General features: G+C 36.9%; 1 protein-coding gene across 2 annotated transcripts; it reads right to left on the bottom strand.

Annotated features, from left to right (window-relative positions):
* Positions 1 to 218: 218 nt before the first annotated feature.
* LOC306867127 (protein saal1-like) lies at positions 219 to 13599 on the bottom strand. Of its 2 annotated transcripts, XR_013783989.1 has the most exons (14): positions 13433 to 13599; positions 12755 to 12954; positions 4841 to 4942; positions 4678 to 4761; positions 4514 to 4593; positions 4364 to 4423; positions 4152 to 4267; positions 3182 to 3344; positions 2928 to 3010; positions 2172 to 2342; positions 1865 to 2055; positions 920 to 1012; positions 559 to 813; positions 219 to 405 (listed from the first exon to the last, which is right to left on the bottom strand). XR_013783989.1 is itself a non-coding variant. In XM_079412665.1 (13 exons), the coding sequence occupies exons 1-13, from the start codon at positions 13434 to 13436 to the stop codon at positions 718 to 720; spliced, it is 1443 nt and encodes a 480-aa protein (XP_079268791.1). In that variant the 5' UTR covers positions 13437 to 13571; the 3' UTR covers positions 305 to 717. The 2 variants fall into 2 exon arrangements, 1 of the variants encoding a protein (XP_079268791.1); XM_079412665.1 differs by having other exon boundaries at positions 305 to 813; positions 13433 to 13571.
* Between the last annotated feature and the right edge of the window lie 6831 nt (positions 13600 to 20430).

The raw sequence follows: 20430 nt of genomic DNA, 5'->3' as shown, positions 1-20430 counted from the left end.
CATACGCGCGGGAAGTGCGCAGTAGACCCTTTCTCCCCGTTCTGATGGCCATTTGGAAAGCAAATGAGGGAAGTGATCACAGCCTGGACGTGGCACGCACATTTGAGGGACACCTGATGGAGAACATCAGTAAACACTCGAATGTATGCAGCCAACGGTGCGTAGAAAAAATGTCAGCGCACTAATCTTTTAGTTTGAAGCATAACACAAATCAAGTTATGTAAAAAATTATTCCGTGAACAATGTTGTGCACTTGAAAATATACAATTAAATAAAAACAATTACTTCTTACAAAACACAATCTACAAAACATGTTTTGTTTACTAAATAGAAATGCTGTTGTATACAAACAAAACGATAATATACACCAGGGCTGTCCAAACTCGGTCCTGGAGGGCCGGTGTCCTGCAGAGTTGAGCTCCAACCCTAATTAAACACAGCTGAAGCAGCTAATCAAGCTCTTACTAGGCACACTAGAAGCTTCCATGCAGGTGTGCTGAGGCAAGCTGGAGCTAAACTCTGCAGGACACCGGCCCTCCAGGACCGAGTTTGGACAGCCCTGATATACACAATTTAAACAAATATTTTAAACTATAACGAAAGCCATTTTATTTTTTGTTGTGTCTAAACAAAAGACGAGTCTTTTCATAAGGAGATGAATTTATATCCAGTATTTTGGGTCTGGAATTTGCTGAAAAATGTTTCCTTTTAAATGTTTCAGCTTGACGCATCAGATGAAATAGAAAAGTCCTTCTTTATAATGTCTGCCAGTTTCGGTTCTACTTCTGACAGCAAGCCAACCAGGTGCTGGACCTGTAGATGAGATGAGAAAAGACGAGAAGCTCTGTAATCACTGAGGGCCCGTAGGAGCAGCGAGAAGGTCGACAAAAAAAAAACAAAAAAAGGGAGAGGAACGTACCGCTGTTATATGTTGAGGTACGAGGGTGCCAACAGCAGACACACAGCTTCTCTCTGTCAAACATCCTTCCTTGACTATGGATGACAACAGATCCTGAAAATTAAAGAGAATTTTCAATAAATTAATATGTAATATATCCAACATTTTAATTTTTACATTTACTTTATATTTTCATAATAATACATTATATTTTTGGATTGTACTTGCATTTAATATACTATATATCTTAATTTAAAATTTTATAAATTTATTATTTTTTAAACATCACATTTTTATAATATAGTGTAACCAAATAATATATAAAGTACATCTTAAATTAGAATTTAATAATTTACGTTTTTTGAAAGCCATTGGTTTTCTGAAGAAAAAAAAAAGAAGCATATTCTGTAATAATTTTACAGTCAAATAAACAAATTATGTGAAAAATTACCTGTTTTACCCTCAGGTATTAAAGGGTTAGGTTGTAAAATAAAATGTTTATTTTTAATCATATAATATAGAATATATAATACTTTAATAAATTATACATTTATATAATATAGTATAATTTAGTATATAATATTTTAAATTAGAATGCAATCATTTATTATTTTGTAAATTTGATAGCTTTAAGTTTCAATTTAATTGCATCCAAAATAAAGGTTTTTGTTTACATAATATATGTATGTATATTTTAATATATTTATTTATAATATAAATTATATGAATATAAATATAGACATGTAAATATGTTCAAAATATATACATGCATATGTGTGTATTTATATATACATAATAAATATACACAGTACACACATATATTATGCAAACAAAAACTTTTATTTTGGATGCTATTAAACGCAATTAATCGTTTGACAGCATCGTTATAATATATTATAATATGGTCTCAAGTTAGAATTGAATAATTTATTACTATTTTGTAAACTGGATAGCTGCTAGTTTCACCTTATTCAGTTGCATAAGGACGGCTGAGAGGAACTCTGCTGTGGTTTCGACTAAAGCTTTGAGCTGTTCATCTTCCTCTTGCTTCACTTCTTTCTGACTCCCTTCAGATTCAGAGTTTCCAGCTGTTCGGCTCTCACGCCATTCAGCATTGAACTGCAGAATGCGAATAAGACTTCCTATTAATTCTGTACCTGTTAAGAATAAACACACATTATGAAATTGAAACAGCAATATAATGGCAAACCTTAAAACAAACACCACAATGCCTCTCATGAAGCAATGAATGCTAAAAGTGTGTGTTTCGTACTGATATCTGTCTGCAGGCTGGAGTGTAACGCTGACAGTAAAGCGAGCGCTGGGGCCAGGAGGGCTTTCTGCTCCTGCAGGATGAGAGGAGGATCGTCCGCTTGACATAAATCCTCACATACGATCTTACACACAAACGTCCACACTGCATGACCACAAGCTCCATCTGATACTGGACACACGGTAAAAACAAGAAATCATTGCATATACCATTTTATGGACAGTCATAATGTATAAATATTTGTTAATCAGATATTTAATCATAGTTTTATTACATTTTATCATTGTTTTTATATTAGACCTAATTTAATTAAAATGAGAAATACTTCAAGGATGTATTAAATTGATCAGAAATAGCAGTAAAGACATTTATAATGTTACAAAATATTTATATATTTTTTTTGACTTAGAATGATTTCTGAAGGATCATGTGACACTGAATAATAGAGTAATGAGGTTGAAAATTCAGCTTTGCATCACAGAAATAAATTACATTTTAAAATACATTACAATAGAAATCAGTTATTTTAAAATGTAATAATATATTTCACAATATTACCATTTTACTGTATTTTTGATCAAATAAACGCAGCCTTGGTGAGCAGAAGACACTGACGCTCAGAGAAGGAACACCAATGTATAGCTCAAGTGATTATGTTATTGCCACTAAAAAAAACTTAATAAATAATAAATGAATTTTCAGGGTCAGTAAAGGTCAGTGTGTGTGTTTGTGTGTGTGTGTGTGTGTGTGTCTCACCCAGAGCCTGCATGCCCTCTTCTACTGTAGTCAGAAGCTGAAGTGAATGAAGATACACTTCAAGAGCCTCTGGACTTTCTGACCTAAAACACAAAAATTTGAATGAGCCTAAATTCATATTTCAAATACAACATTGATCTGATTCAGATAGAACATCTTCTCTTGCTCTAGCAGCAGACAGAGGAATAGGTTGGTAAATGCCTCGGATAGACAGATGAACAGTAGGTCACATCACCTTAATTAACACGTCTCACCTAAGCTGTGTGGCCGCCTCAAGCAGAGAGGACGCGACATCCTGCTGTGTGTCCTTGTTTGGGTCACTGTCGCTGGCTGGGGTGGACACCCAACTCTTCATCATCTCCTCATCCTCATCAAAGAGCTTATCCACCAGCTCCCCAACCTTAACCAGCAAATCCACTGCAGAGAGAGATCAACTTTAGTGTCCCAATACTTCAGCGGCACAGTTATCTGTCTGATAAACTTTGATCTAAGATTAATTTAAACTAGCATCAAAACACATCAAATGTATGCATTTTAAAATTCTGTTGTGATTTTAACATAAATGTCAATTCAAGTAAAATATATTTCTTAAATGTTAGCTCTGATGAATTTAAAACTTTAGATGAAAATATAACCTTTATTATATATTATTTTATACATTAACATTTTAAGAATGACCTAAATTTAGTCATTAATTAGCTATAAGAAGTTATTGTTAGAGAGAAATTAACAAAATATTTTTTCTCTTTAATATATACTTATCAATAACTACAAGACAACACTTGGTCACAAAATAGCTAGTGAAAAAAAATTAAACAAAAGTTAATAAAAAGGTTAATAATAATTCATTATTATGAATGTTTATTGCTAAAACACAAAAATCACACACAAATAAATAAAAAATAAATATGAACTTATATTCAATAAACGGAATGCCATCTTTTCAGAAAATTTAAAATATGAAATTTACAGAAATATTAAATATTATATATTATTTATATAATAAATATTAACAATAATAAAACTTAATAATAAAAAAGGTAAATGTTATTAATTAGTAGTTGCAGTATAAATGTGTAATTAATATTCATTGCTAAAAAAACAAAAATCATACATTTGGGGGAAAACCCCCACAAAATTTCTGCTTAATTTCTTAAGAGTTTCAAGCACTTTTTGTGCCCGTTTTTGAAAGCACCATTAGCAACATTTGTAAACATCACTGACCGTTGGTGGAGCTGCTCATGATGAAACACAGACTGCTGCACATCGCCGGCTGCTGCCGTATCCTCTCCAGCCACAGAGGGGTGACATCAGACTGAGACAGGCACATTAGCAGGAGCCTGAGGAAGCCACAGTGTTGCAAGTCACACACCCGCATTCAGTAAAATGCAGCATGTTTTCTTCTAATTTTGTAACAGGGCTTTATCAGCACTGACCTGCAAGTCTCCAAGAGCGTAGGTGGATCATTGTCCCCGAGAAGAAGAAGTAACACAGAGCTGAGATATACAGAGAACATGTCAGACATTAATTAGTAGTATTGTATTTACAAAAGTAGCTAAATTATTCTGAAGTTAACAGAGAGTTACCATAGGTCAGAGTTCTGGCTGAGAGATACACATGTATCATGGAAACAGGCCATATTACCCAGAATTCCAACACAGATTTCCTGTAACAGAAGCTCTGAGTAATTATATGAAGTCATAAGCATTCAAACATTATGTAAAGCAGTTACAGTGGTAAAATGTCTTACCGTAAGCCGTGGACTACGTGACTTTGTGACCACACCCAGCAAGATGTCTGGAGCTTTGAACTCCTGAAGAAAAACAGCCACATCCTGGAGAGAAAACACATGTAATGTATATGTAGATGGTGGGCATGGAGCAGGGGGATGAATACAGTGTGTTTCAGTTTACCTTATCCATAGCCATGTCCCAAACTTTACACAAGTCCTCCTCCAGATCATCTGTCAGTTCCACTGAAGAATCACTCGGCTCACTTTCTTGATCTGTCACCATCTAGAAGGTAAATGAAGTATATGAAAGAATTGCACAGCTTCAAGAAAACTTGATAGACTGATAGATACATAGATAGATATTATAGTTAATGTAATATAAAAATATATTTAAGTGACCCTTTTTGTAGTTAATGTATAAATTATTTTTCATATTTATATAAATTTACTTTAGAATAATATTTATATAATTATGATAAAAATTATGAAGACAATTCAAATCAAAAGGGGTCACATTATATTCAAATGTAATTAATTTTTTTTTTTTTTTTAAATGTATTTTTTAATAAAACATAAATGTGACCCTGGAGCACAAAACTCTTAAGTCGCTGGGGTATATTTGTAGCAATAGCCAAAAATACATTGTATGGGTCAAAATTGAGCTTGATATTGTTAATGAATTTACGTATCTAGGAGTCACATATGACTCCACCTTAACATTTAAATGTCATGTAAAAAAGGTGGCAAATAAAGTTAAATTGAGTTAAGTTGAATCTTTATTTAAGAAAGCCATAAAAACTTTTGATAAAAAGCCATTGTCATTCCACCATTGCGATATCTTAGAGAGACATACATTTTTAAGCTTTGACAATTTCAAAAGTCTCAAGTATGCTTGTTTGGTATATAGAGTGTTACATAATCTTGCTCCCCCTCCGCTGCATGGCTTTTTCCAAAGACTTGAAAGCGGAGGTAGTACACGGGCCTCTGTAAATGGGGACTGTGATACCATTTAGACATACCACTTTTGGACAAAACGTATTGTCGATAATGGAATAGTTTGGCCCTCCCAATAAGAGAGTGTCCTACTTCCAACACCTTTAAAATTCACTTAAAACAGTGGCTTCTAGAAAATCTGAGATGTATTCATTTTTAACTGTCACACATTTATATACACTTTCACTGTTAAATTGAATGCAGTATAGAGGTGCATGAACAATGTCTTTTCGTATTTTGTATATGTATTTTTGTTTTGCTTGTTGTTAATGTATATGTCATCATTATGTGTACTTTTTCATTTATAGTGAATGAATGTTGCATTATTGTTGGCTGTTTTTGTGTTACCTGCCTAGGGACTGCAGATGAAAAGTAGTTATTGTTACTAATTCTGGCATATTTACATGGTGTATTTTTATACAACAATGTTCATGAATATGCATGGTCCCTATTAAATAAACCAATAAAATATATATATATTTTTCTAAATGCCAAAAATCATTAGGATATTAAGTAAAGATCATGTTTCATGGAGATATTTTGTAAATTTCCTACCGTAAATATATCAAAACTTAATTTTTGATTAGTAATATGCATTGCTAAGAACGTCATTTGGACAATTTTAAAGGAGATTTATAGTTGTATCTCAGTCAAATATTGTCCTATCCAAACAATTTTATTCAGCTTTCAGTTCATGTATAAATCTCAATTTCGGAAATTTGACACTTATGACTGGTTTTGTGGTCCAGGGTCACAAATAGCATGTATTAAAAATGTATATATCATCTGTCAACGTAACAGGTACAGTATCTCACAGAAGTGAGTACACCCCTCACATTTTTGTAAATATTTTATTATATCTTTTCATGTGACAACACTGAAGAAATGACACTTTGCTACAATGTAAAGTAGTGAGCGTACAGCTTGTATAACAGTGTAAATTTGCTGTCCCCTCAAAATAACTCAACACACAGCCATTAATGTGTGGAATTAATGGCCACAAAAGTGAGTACACCCCTAAGTGAAAATGTCCAAATTGGGCCCAATTAGCCATTTTCTCTCCCCGGTGTCATGTGACTCGTTAGCGTTACAACTCCTTCTTGCAAAAAAAATTATCTCTATGAAGAATATCAGTCAGGTTTCAGGCCTCACCATAGTACAGAAACTGCACTTGTTAAAATTACAAATGACTTGCTTCTTGCGTCAGACCAAGGCTGCATCTCATTGCTAGTATTACTTGATCTTAGTGCTGCGTTTGACACTATAGACCATGACATACTCATAGATCGATTACAAAACTATACTGGTATTCAAGGGCAGGCTTTAAGATGGTTTAGATCCTACCTGTCCGATCGCTACCACTTTGTTCATTTAAATGGGGAGTCATCTCAATTATCACCAGTAAAGTATGGAGTACCACAAAGATCTGTCCTAGGTCCTCTGCTATTTTGAATAAACATGTTGCCTCTTGGTAATATTATTAGAAAATACGGGATTAGCTTTCATTGTTATGCTGATGATACTCAACTATATATCTCAACAAGACCAGATGAAACTTCTAAACTATCTAAGCTAATAGATTGTGTAAAAAATTTAAAAGATTGGATGACCAATCATTTTCTCCTATTAAATTCAAATAAAACAGAGATATTACTTATTGGAGCAAAAAGCAGTACACAGAATCTCTTGGATTACAATTTGCAACTAGACGGATGCACTGTTACGTTAAAAATCTGGGTGTTATTTTAATCATATTTATATGTTACATATATGTTATATCATATGTTACAAAAACAGCATTCTTCCATCTTAGAAACATTGCCAAGCTTCAGAACATGCTACCTGTTTCTGATGCAGAAAAGCTAGTTCATGCATTCATGACCTCTAGACTGGACTATTGTAATGCACTGCTAGGTGGTTGTCCTGCATCTTCAATAAACAAGCTACAGATAGTCTAAAATGCAGCGGCTAGAGTTATTACCAGGTAGGGGTGGGCGATATGGGAAAAATATCATATCACGATTTTTTATAGAAATATCACGATTCACGATTTTTATCACGATTCTTTGTTAGTTTTACTATTTTGGTTTTACAAGTTGTCTGAGCATTACAGCCAAACTAGAAAGACAAAGATGCATGGCAGCTATTTAGGCCAAAGTGGGCGAAGATAAAAAATCTTTGTCATTATTTTATTTTTCTTATTAAAAAATAAGAACAAAGATACACATTACAAATACACATAATATACAAATAAAACAAACAGTGCTTTATTTTCAGGTACAATAGGTGTATTTAGCAGAGCATTCAATGAAATTGAATGAACAAATATAAAAATAAAACACTAGATAGACTGATTCCTAAAGCAACTGTTAAAGTTTTTCAGTCAAGAATAGTGAGTGATTTTTCTCTTTTGCGTTTTGTTGTTTTGTTAACGTTAAATGAATAGTTCCCCCACAAATTAATATTCTGTCATCTGTCTGTCAATTCTGTCATAACGTTGTATTTTTATATCATCATTTACTCAAAAGTCGTTTTAAACCGGAATGAGTTTCTTTCTTCTGCTGAACATAAATGCTATTTTGAAGAAGGTGGAAAACCAAACAGTTGCTGGTCCTCAGTGACTTCCATAGGATTTTTCTTTCCTACTATCAAAGTCAATGTGGACCAGCAACTGTTTGGTTTTCCACTGAGTAAATAATGACAGAAATTAAATTTTAGGGTGAACTATCCCTTTAATGACAGTCGACAACATGTTTAGTGTCCTGTCCCTTTAAGAGCTGCACGCATCTAATATACAGGCACGCATCCGTTTCTCTCTTAACTATTTACTTTCATTTTAGAGATAACCAACTGAGTCTGTATGCAAACCTTGTGTGTTTTGACAGTATTAGCGCAAAAGATAACTTAGTTGAGTAATCAGGCACTGTTAGACAGGCGTTTTAGTGCGCGTGCTTCAGGTGTATGCGCTCAGAACAAGCGCACGTCAGACCAGCGCGCGAATGAAACATTTAACCAGCAAGGCTTGTGTGCAAATAATGTACTTTTGCGATCGCGAATAAGTGCAGTGTCCTGTCAGAGTAACTCTACTGCTGTATGTCGTGTTGTCATAGGCGTAATTTACGGGTGGGACGGGTGGGACATGTCCCCACCACTTTTTACCAGGCTCGATATTGTCCCCACCACTTTTAAAAAGTAACTGAAAAATAGATTGCGTAAGGTATGTATTAAAGGAAAAGCACCATCTACAAATCGGCACTCTTCATAATCTAATTCATTCATTTAACAAATTTTTCCGCCGGTCAGAAGTTTTTCAACATCCTCAAAGATGAATATTAAGTCTCGTTGTGAAACTATCGCGAGATACGCGATATGCGTCATGGGATATGTAGTTTCCTTTCCCTATAATTAATTAGTCTACAGATCCTGTACCTCTTTTAAAATTTATTTGTAGTCTACAATGTTAATACTGTATTTTAGTCTTAAGGTCTCTGCACACTGAGTCCGAAATTTTCGCATGCGTTTTTTCGCATTCGCAATCTTAAAAATTCGTCACGCACAGAGACCTTGCACACTGTAAGTAAATCGTGACGTATTGTCAAGTACGTCAAGTATTGTCACTGAGTCCAATGCGTTTTAATTAATCCGTTGCGAAAGAATTCGCAAAACTATACAAAATGTCTTCAAGCAGTGAGGATGATTTTGTTGGCCTCTCTCTTTTTAAAAAAAGAAAAAGAAAAAGGAAATATTGGGTCCATCCAATCCTTAAATTGCGCAGAGAGGAAGGAGAGTTCCACCTCCTCATCAAAGAGCTGCGGGATTATCCCGAGAGATTCAAAGTTTATTTCAGGATGTCAGTGCCTCAGTTTGATACTTTGCTAGCGATACTGAATCCACATATTAAAAAGAAGACCACCAATTTCCGTGAACCAATTTATCCTGAACAGAGGCTGTCTGAGGTATGGATACACCAACAGACACACACACACAGACACACACACCCCGAACTGCTGCATCGGAAAGGTGCGCGCCAGGCATAAAAAAATAGGCAACAGCAGTTCTTTATATTCTGTATCTTTGTATTCCGCAATTTGTTTGTCATAAAGTGCTCTGTGCTGCAAGACGAAGTGTATTAATTTGTCTGACACCATTTTGGATTTTGGCTTTCGCTTGTACGGTGGCTCTGAATGGTCAAAACACCTTCTCAAAGCATCTCAAAATGCTTTATACGGATGCGAGAAACGCAAAAAAATCGAACCCGATCCGATTTTTTTTGACGGACGACAATTTCGGAGGCAGTGTGCAAACGTGATTGACAACGTGAGGTCGTATTTATTTTTCAACGTGCGAAAATTTCGGACGAAAAATTCGGACTCAGTGTGCAATGGCCTTTACTGTGCGTGGCTGCTTCACTAAAAAGCTTCTTGTATCACTTCCACGCTTTCTTTTGGACATTTTGTTGATGTTTTAACATTTATGCTATAGGTAGCAACATTTACTGTTAACTAGCCTTTACATGTGGGGTGGGGGAGGAAAAAATAGAGCTTTTATAAAAACGTCATAAAAAAAAGATTCGTCAAAACAATTTCATTTATTTAATTAATAAAGGTAGTTTAACTATTTCAAACACAAATTAACTCTCATTCATGTTTTACACAAGGTTTTGCGTAGTTCAGGATTGGTTAAATTATTTGATTGGATGAGGAAACATTTTGTGGGCTTGTCTTGACTCTTGAGGTAATGTTGATTCTTCGTTCAGCGCGTGCATTGATCACCTACTTTTAGCAAGTTGTCCTTTTAGCAAGTTGTTCCACATTGTGAATGTTACGTTTTTCTTATTTGGATTTTTATAGACATATTTGTGAATGTGATGCATGTGTGGAAATTAAGTGCATTTCCAACTCTGAACTCAGTCCCCAAGTAAATTCGGTTATTAAATAAACAAATAGCAAAACGTTTTGTGCGGTGTCCCCACCACTTTTCAAAGCAAAGTTACGCCACTGCGTGTTGTACAGTACATAGAGACGGAGGCGCCAGAACTGTATTTGACATAATGTGCGCGGTAGCGCGATACTACGATATTTCTTCAAAAGCAGATCGTGGAGACATTTTTATCGTCCACGATCAAAAATCGTCATATCGCACACCCCTATTACCAGGTCAAGAAAATATGATCATATTACCCCAATTTTACAGTCTCTGCACTGGTTACCTATTAACTTCTGTATCATCTACAAAATATTATTACTTGCCTATAAGGCCCTAAATGGTTTAGCTCCTGCGTACCTAACTTGTCTTCCAACCCGCTCCCTAAGGTCACAAAACTCTGGACTTTTGGTAATACCTACTACCTAGGATAGCAAAGTCCACTAAAGGAGGTAGAGCTTTTTCACATTTGGCTCCCAAACTCTGGAATAGCCTTCTAGATAATGTTCGGGGTTCAGACACACTCTCTCTGTTTAAATCTAGATTAAAGACACATCTCTTTAGCCAAGCATTCACATAATGCATCTTATAATCTTGTACTGCAGTTATATCTGATCAAATGTACATTGTTATTCTTTAGCTTGGGTTGAACAAATCATTTTTGCTTAGATGGAACAGCAGCTACGCTAATTATGTCTCTATTTGTTTCTCTGTTTCTGCCACTAACATACCATGGTAACTAGGAATTACAGAAGCTTCAGTCTAGATCCAACCCTTAAATGATCTGAGATGACCGAACACCTGAGAAAAGATAATGCCAACCCCTCAGAGGATGCCAACGCTCAGACAAAATACAGAATTACCAAATTTTGCCATAAGTTACATATATTAAGTTTCTGCAACATATAAATATATTGTGGAAACTTAATTTCCACAATATATTTCTCTTGTAGAGCTGCTTTGCAACGATTTCAACGAGGGGTCAGCCTGTCAGTGCTCAGACCATACGCCGCACACTGCATCAAATTGGTTTGCATGGCTATCGTCCCAGAAGGAAGCCTTTCTAAAGATGATGCACAAGAAAGCCCACAATCAGTTTGCTGAAGACAAGCAGACTAAGGACATGAATTACTGGAACCATGTCCTGTGGTCTGATGAAACCAAGATAAACTTATTTGGTTCAGATGGTGTCAAGCGTGTGTGGCAGCAACCAGGTGAGGAGTACAAAGACAAGTGTGTCTTGCCAACAGTCAAGCATGGTGGTGGGAGTGTCATGGTCTGGGCCTGCATGAGTGCTGCCGGCACTGGGGAGCTACAGTTCATTGAGGGAACCATGAATGCCAACATGTACTGTGACATACTGAAGCAGAGACTGGGCCGCAGGGCAGTATTCCAACATGATAATGACCCCAAACACACCTCCAAGATGAGAGAAGAAGCTGAGGGTAAAGGTGATGGACTGGCCAAGCATGTCTCCAGACCTAAACCCTATTGAGCATCTGTGGGGCATCCTCAAACAGAAGGTGGAGTAGCGCAAGGTCTCTAACATCCACCAGCTCCGTGATGTCGTCATGGAGGAGTGGAAGAGGACTCCAGTGGCAACCTGTGAAGCTCTGGTGAACTCCATACCCAAGAGGGTTAAGGCAGTGCTGGAAAATAATGGTGGCCACACAAAATATTGACACTTTGGGCCCAATTTGGACATTTTCACTTAAGGGGTGTACTCACTTTTGTGGCCAGCGGTTTAGACATTAATGGCTGCGAGTTGAGTTATTTTGAGGGGACAGCAAATTTACACTGTTATACAAGCTGTACACTTACTACTTTACATTGTAGCAAAGTGTCATTTCTTCAGTGCTGTCACATGAAAAGATATAATAAAATATTTACAAAAATGTGAGGGGTGTACTCACTTCTGTGAGATACTGTATGTTTTTGTAAAAATTAAACAACAAGTAATCTGACGTGCACTTATTAAAAAAAGAAAAGTAATCATACTCATTTTATTATATTTTAAATTAGCTTTTAAATGACTAAAAGTGGCAAGATTGGCAAAGATTGAAATGGACAATTAATTAGTATTTTGGGGGCTGCACTGTGATCTTCTTGTTCTAATATGCCTGGCAAGATGCTTGTTATGGAGACCAATGATACATAAGTCTAGCGTGCATGGTTATACCTGAATAAGGCGGGTCAGAGTGCTGAAGAGCCAGTGTTTGCTGTACACTGTCTCCCCGATGGCGTCCGCCTCCTCACCGGCTTCAGTCTCATCTTCCTCTGGTGGAGGTGATGGGTTGCGGTCCATCTCCAGCGAACCCGTGGTGGAGGATCCACAACTGTCTCCATCCACCTCCTCCTGAGAGCATCTGTCTTTGTGCTCTGATGAAATCAATGCATGACATAAAAGCATGAGTGATGAGATAAAATGCATGCTTAAACCTCCAATACACAGCATAAAACATATGCATGCAAAAAAAAGTCTCAGATAAAATATTAATGTATGCACAAACCTCACATGCACACAAAATGGATACAAAACTTGCACGACTACATGTATGCATGAACTTCTCACTCATTCACGCAAAGCCTGACCTAAATGCATGGATAAATCGAGTTCATGAAGTAAATGCGTGCATATTTAAGTTACTGTACTTAAATTGCGTCAAGCAACATAAGTGTGAATTGCAAACTTACAAAAACCAGTTACGCTGTATGTTTAAAGCTCGAAAGGTTTAGCAGGTTTATTTATATAATAACGTTACCGGTTCAACAGCGTAGCAAATACTGAATCATTCAAATAAACAATCACTTCAGAGAGGATCAACACTAACCTAATAACCCACATATCCCGACTTACCCATTAATAATGACTTTTCACAACAAACGCTAAAATGCACAGAAATATCAAATCGAAAAATAAAAATTAAGCTTCATGATTTAACGTTTTGAACCAGCGCATAAAAGTGAATACTTCCGCTCACAACTCCACAGAGCATGATGGGAAAGAAAAAGGAAAATAAAAGAGGATAGAATAGCCGTTGCACGAAACTCTGAACATAAATGGGCGGAGTTTGTGTCCCGGTTTGACAAGCATAAGTTTGAAAGGGAGTAAATAGTATTTGTCATATTTCTGCTCTGCAATATCTTTTTTTTTTTTTTTTATTCAGTGTCTGTAAATGTTTAAGTGTAATTATGTAGCTATTTAGGCTATTGTCTAGAGTAGTGCTTCCCAAACCTGTCCTGGAGGACCCCCTGCCCTGCACATTTTGTATGTCTCCCTAATCAGACACACCCAATTTAGTTCTTGCAGTCTCTACTAATGAGCTGATGAGTGGAATCAGGTGTGTTAGATGAGGGAGACATACAAAATGTGCAGGGCAGAGGGGCCTCCAGGACAGGTTTGGGAAGCACTGGTCTAGAGATAGAACAGGACGAAGGTCATTTGCACAAGGCACGAATCTGATTAGGCTAAACTGAATGAATGAATGAATGAATGATGCATTTATATAGCGCTTTGTGTATAGCTGTACACCCAAAGTGCTTTACAATCATTTGGGGGTCTCTCCTCAACCACCACCAATGTGCAGCATCCACTTGGATGATGCGACGGCAGCCACAGTACAACGGCACCAGTGCGCTCACCACACACCAGCTACAGGTGGAGAGGAGAGAGAGTCATAGGCTGTGTCCAAATTCAGGGTCTGCATCCTTCGGAGTACTCATTTGAAGGATGTTACGTCACAGCGCCGCGACGAAGGCTGTCCAAATTCGTAGGATCCTTCAAATGCGGCCCACAAATACGTCCTCCTTTTCCCCGAATTGGAAGGATGGGTGTGGTGGATCCTTTCCCGTCCTACCTATCCCATAATTCTTTTCGGCAGAGCGTAATGGCGGACGAAGCGAGCGGTAGCGGAGTGGGAGAGGAGTTTCTCTGACAAAACAAGCTAAAGTTTATGCTTCGGCTCAATGAATTTGTAGGAGAAATTAGTAGAATACTTAAAAACTGTCTTGTAGTCTGATATAAAAAACTCTCCGACAACGAGCAAAGAAAGTATTTAATTTATTTAATTGCTTTATTTCTTCCAAAATAATTAAAATGAGGAGAATAACTCTTTGTTTGTCCATTTTCCCGCTTCTTGCTTGGCGCTGTCACGGTTGCTAGGCGACAGGATATGAGCAACGGGTAAGGGAGGGAACTGAAAGAAGGGTAGGCTGTCCAAATTCACAAACACCGACTTCCGGGTTTTGCGGACGTCGGAGGATCCCTCCTCCTTCAACCGGGTAGGAAGGATCCTAAGGAGGATGCAGACCCTGAATTTGGACACAGCCATAGAGCCAATCAAGTGGATGGGGATTATAGGAGGCCATGATGGTCAGAGGCCAGTGGAGGGAATTTGGCCAGGACACCAGGGTTACACCCCTACTTTTTTACGAGAAGTGCCATGGGATTTTTAATGACCACAGAGAGTCAGGACCTCGGTTTAACGTCTCATCCGAAAGATGGTGCTTTTTGACAGTATAGTGTCCACCTCACTACACTGGGGCGTTAGTACCCACACAGACCACAGGGTGAGCACCCCCTGCTGGCCTCAATAACACCTCTTCCAACAGCAACCTAGTTTTCCCAGGAGGTCTCCCATCCAGGTACTGACCAGACTCAACCCTGCTTAGCTTCAGTGGGCAACCAGTCTTGGGCTGCAGGGTGATAAGGCTGTGACTGGTGCAAATTGGTGCTTTAATATTGTCTTTGGTCGGATTTCTGTATGTCAGTCACCAGTTCTCTACATGAATATTTAAACGGTTACACTTTTTTAATGTAAAATGCCTCTATGGGACAAAAAAACATCATTTGAATGTGGTTTTCTGATCCTCCATGCGCCCCCTGGAGGAAGATTCCTTGTTCACACTGTCTGTGTTTCATATCTTTATCATAAATTGACTAATGACCTAAAACAGTGCAGAATATTTCTTACATTTCCTATTTCCTATTTTACCTTATAACTTTTTCACGTTTCAATGTGGTCTCAGACTTCTGAACCCCACTGTATTTGTATAATGTCCATTCCTGTAGGCCTGTGTTACATTCAGATTTGATATGGATTGTAAATGATTGTAAACTGTACAAATCCTCAACTCGATGGTTATATTATACTCTTTTCGCACTTGAACTCAGTAGGCTAATCTAATAATCGAGGCAATGCATGTACTGCAGTCTTACACTGTCTGTACATACACAACATATAGGCCTATATCAAATGAGGCAGTGTCAATAGAAACTAGAGGCAGTCATGTTGGTTTATCTAATCAATGTTTTATGTTTGTTCCCTCCCTGTGCCAACAATGTGCTCCGTTTCATGAAGGAACAGCTGTTTCTGTTTGGTGTTACAAAATGTTGGAGCCATCATCTCACTTTACATACATGCACATCAAACCTGATATTTGCCTTTGGAGGAACTTATGTACAGTGACAGAGAGAATGTTGCAACTTTTTTTTCAAAGATTGTACTTCCATCGAGGATGTAGAAATTACATCCTGCACTGGCCACTGTGACACCAAATCAATGTGAGAGCATTGCACCCCTGTTGATTACAAATATACTCATTTTTTGTTCTCTTGAGTTCTCAGATGAACTGTATTGCTTCTGAGTCATACTGTCATACTTAACATAATATTTCATAAAACCTCCTTTCTGAGGACCAAACAATGAACAGTAATGATCAATATTAATAAAATGTTAAAATGAAAAAATAGGATAACAGCTTTGCAAATAAAAACTAATTTAAACTGGTGCTCAACAATCTAGTTTGGTACTAAATGTTGATTTGTAGTCTTATATTTCCCATAAATTAAATAAAAATACTTTTTTTCCCCCCTTTGGCAACAGGATTGAGAAATATAATGTCCTCAATTAAAGTCAATTGGGTTTATTAAATTTATTCTAAGTTTATTTAATTTGCAGTAGCCAATTGGTTTCATATTTTTCCATTTATTCGATGAAATTGAATACATTTTAAGTCTGCCTTAAGCATCCAATCCTTTGTGGAGACACTGCTTTATTAGAATAAACTCACATTCAGTACTACACTCATCTAACTGGGGGTTTCTTGGAAACCTGCGCAGGTATTTGATGTACATGAACGATTTGATGCACAGCTATTCCTGCTTCCAGGAGGAGAAATTCACCCTTCGACCGGTGACACTGAAGTGTGCCAACAGCAGCGAGATCCTTCATAACTACAAATGCATAGAGAGCTGCTCATGCACTCCAGTTAAGTGTAAAGACTAGAATACCATTGAATAAAAGATCTTGCTTGACTGATTTGTATATGAACCAATAATCTGACAACCAAAGAAAACAACAATTTCAAAATATATATCCAAATATGGCAATAGTGATGATTGTTACAGTGCATTAATGGATAAAGTTATATTGCACCATTTATTTATTTTTCTGTCTGGTTTCATCCAGGGGTATGGTTAACTCTAGTCTGTATTGGTATCTCTCAAATGGGATCCTGGACATTTTTTCTTTTATTTGGTAGATTCTTTGGAAATGCTTGAGATAATTATGTACTTTTCCTTCCAAATGAAGTGAATTAAAATCACAATAAAGCATAATTAAAAGCATCAATTCCAGTCCACTGGATTTTTTCAAAAGTCCCTGTGAAAGCACTGAAATAAAACCACCAACACTTAAAAACGGGATATCTCACAATGATTAAAGTACAAAGACTTTTTAAAGATTTTAGAAGATTTACAGGTAATTTATTTTAAAAGTCAACTTCTTGATCATTTAAACATTTAACATTGTATACTTAGACATAAATAATCTCCAGTATATAAAAATACTAAAACTTTGTCCATGTTTAATTTGGATTTTGAATCTCACTGTATATAGACTACCTACCTGACCACAAAAAGGTATCGTCATATCCATATCTGCAGTCCCTACACGCCTCACTATAAGAGGTCCCTGTCGTCCACCTACTGAAATTGACTTCAGCATGCACCTGTCTAACAGCATTTCTCAGTCGGTTTTACACATTTCTCCAGACTCAAAACAATTATCCACACATGCTCTTAATTTAACTTATTACAGAGCACTTAATTCTGATTCAGGTAGACTATTTGTGAAAATACTAACCGTTGTCTAGGGTTATGTTATAGCTATCTATCCTGCGATTTCTATTGTGAGGAAAAATTTGATACATGACTAGAACCTTTGGAAAGTTAAAACAAGAAAATGAAGACATCGCATGGGAGAACAACGAAGTAGTGTTTGAAATGAACTTTTTCACTCACCAGCCAATTTGGCTACAAATTTTTGAAGTTACGGCCATTCATAGCTTCTACTGGCCAAAAAAAAGGGGAAATAAACCAACAGCTTGAGGCTCTCTACACTGGACGTGACAAAGCTACTGTTGCAAATCATTTTGTGTCAGTACTAGGGGTGTGAGATATTGCCAAAAAAAAGAAAAGAAAAATATCTCAGTATTTTCTGGGATTGTATCGATAAAGATAATTAGACAATATTTTGCTAAGTGTGTTATTGTGCTGATATCTTAAGCTGACTCCTAAAGTTTTTGATATTCTTGAGTCAAATACTTACATTTAATCAGTCAATTATAATAATAATACATTTAGGCTGTTACTAAACAAATGAAATCACTATCAAGAAAATTTATCTTTACAGAAGATGCATCTGAAGATGTTTTTTTCACATGTTAATGCAGTTTAGAGGGACATTGGATGCTTTAGCATAAATAATGTTTTGATATTTTAAACATGAAATGTTGAATACTGATATTTGAAATTATTTAAAAATGAAAAAATACTTTAAATGTGAAATTAAAACCGTTTGCAGGTGACAGCAAGTCACTAAGTCGTTGCGATTGAACCGTGCCATTTAAATGGTTGATTGATTCATTCAGGAACAAAACACCATCATGTTGCTCAGAGACGCAGAACAGTGCTGTGGCTGTGTTTGGAATGTTTTTTGTTGGCGAAATAGAGCAAAAACAGCCAATATGGTGTCTAAAACGTAAGTCTCTTGATATGAACTTATTGTTTATTGAACTGTTGTATAAAATCAATATCATATTTGTAACCTGATTTTTAAAGAAAAAACGGCACTCTTCGTGTGATATTGATTCACTATATGAATAGATCGAAATATACACAATTTCTGCTAACCCTAAATGCGCACACGCACTAAGTTAGTCTAACCAGACTTACGGTGCGTTACAAACGATATATTTATCGCCTTCCGAAGAGCACTTTCGGAGTGAAAACAATCATGGCCGCCATACTGAAGTGTTGTTCCAAACCAAAGTGCTCAGAATTTCCCAACCCTTCGGAATGAAGGATTTCGAAAGGTACAACTGATGGATACTTCGGGCCCTCATGATCCTTTGCGCCTCCGTATAATGACGCAGAAGAAACAGTTTTTATTCACATTAACTTTCAATGTTAAATTCACATTAAATATAAAGTCAGTCGTATTAAAATATGTTATGGCATGACACCCATATTTGTTTCATTAATTAAACAGACAGGTTTTTATGCATAGTTAATAGATTACATTATTAGGTTACTTTGACCATCGCCCACTAGATCAAGTAACATAATCTAAAGGTGACAATCAAGTTATTTCCTGATATAGTTAATGCATTTGAGAATGTTTCGAATAAAAAGGAAAAAATAAATAAAACATATGCTGTTGTGGCTGCTGTGTGTCACATGACGAACTCTCCCCCAACTCGTGCCCCCTCAAAAATAATGAGTGCATGATGCCCCTGCCTACACCCTTCAACCCTTCGAAGCTCTCACTCCGGAGGGTAAACCCTTTGAAGGGATTAGGGCATAGGGATGAGCCCTTCCGAATGGTACGCATGGACAATCACTTTGTGTATGCGTGCACTCTGTAGGTGTGTTTTGTTTGGCTTGTCATGCTGTCTCATGAGTTCAGTATTTGTGCTAAACCTGTGCAGACTTGGCTTGCATGAACTTCCCCAAGACATTAATGAGTGAACATAATTTACGAAAAGTAACCACCAAATTGGCTAGTAATTTGACGATGTTACCCGCCACAACTGATTTTTACCTGCATTTGGCGGGTGTTATGCTGCGTTCCAGGCAACCCGTAACCCGTGTTTTTCCAACCTTCTACCCATGAAAGTGCACTGGAACGGCAGTCAAACCTGTGACTTCCCAACCATGAACTCGTACTAGATCGATGTACTCCCAGTTCCACGCTCTGACGTCGCATAGCCCGCGAAACAACAATTGCAGCTCCTATGGATGCTGCGTTTATGCAAGTGGTACATGGTGAGAAATAACTTTAGGACAATATAACGCCATGCTGGTTTGTTTACATCTAGCTACCACAATTCCTTGCACTCAGGCAGTTTGGCGTGACTTGCCTGGAACGCTACAAAGTCATGAGTCGTGGTTTGAAGTCATGGCTTACGGGCTCAAAAACCTGCCTGTAACACAGTATTAATTTAAAACCCTGGTTGTCGTGAAAAATTCAGGCTTTGTCCAAATACCCAAACTTGTGGTCTTGGACATTTGAGAGCGTGTGCGCGCGACAGGAAGTGTGCAAGTCTGTCCCATGTCTTCAAAATGCCAAAGTGCAGTGCCCTTAATAGCTACTAAATCCATGCTATCTCGAATACCGCTACGGAGCGCTATTCGAGGCTAAGCGTATCCCATCATGCATCAGATCTCGCGAGAGGTCACGGAAACCTTTCCAATGTAAGTTAAATATTCATTTATTAATTAGATATTACAATATAATTTTGTACAACATTTGCAACTGCTTTAAATCACTTAATTAGAAGCACCACAAATTA

Source organism: Barbus barbus, assembly GCF_936440315.1.
Source record: "Barbus barbus genome assembly, chromosome: 48".
Lineage (NCBI taxonomy): Eukaryota > Metazoa > Chordata > Actinopteri > Cypriniformes > Cyprinidae > Barbus > Barbus barbus.
Note: the sequence above shows the minus strand (reverse complement) of the source record. Positions and strands in the feature narration are given on the sequence as shown.

Bases quoted from the DNA above. Each gene is read 5' to 3' on its own strand.
- LOC306867127 (XM_079412665.1), bottom strand. The intron at 4,943-12,754 runs GTATAACCATGC...TTTACCTTCTAG, and splicing joins CTCTGACCCGCCTTATTCAG to ATGGTGACAGATCAAGAAAG. The intron at 4,424-4,513 runs GTAACTCTCTGT...TGTATATCTCAG, and splicing joins AGCCAGAACTCTGACCTATG to CTCTGTGTTACTTCTTCTTC.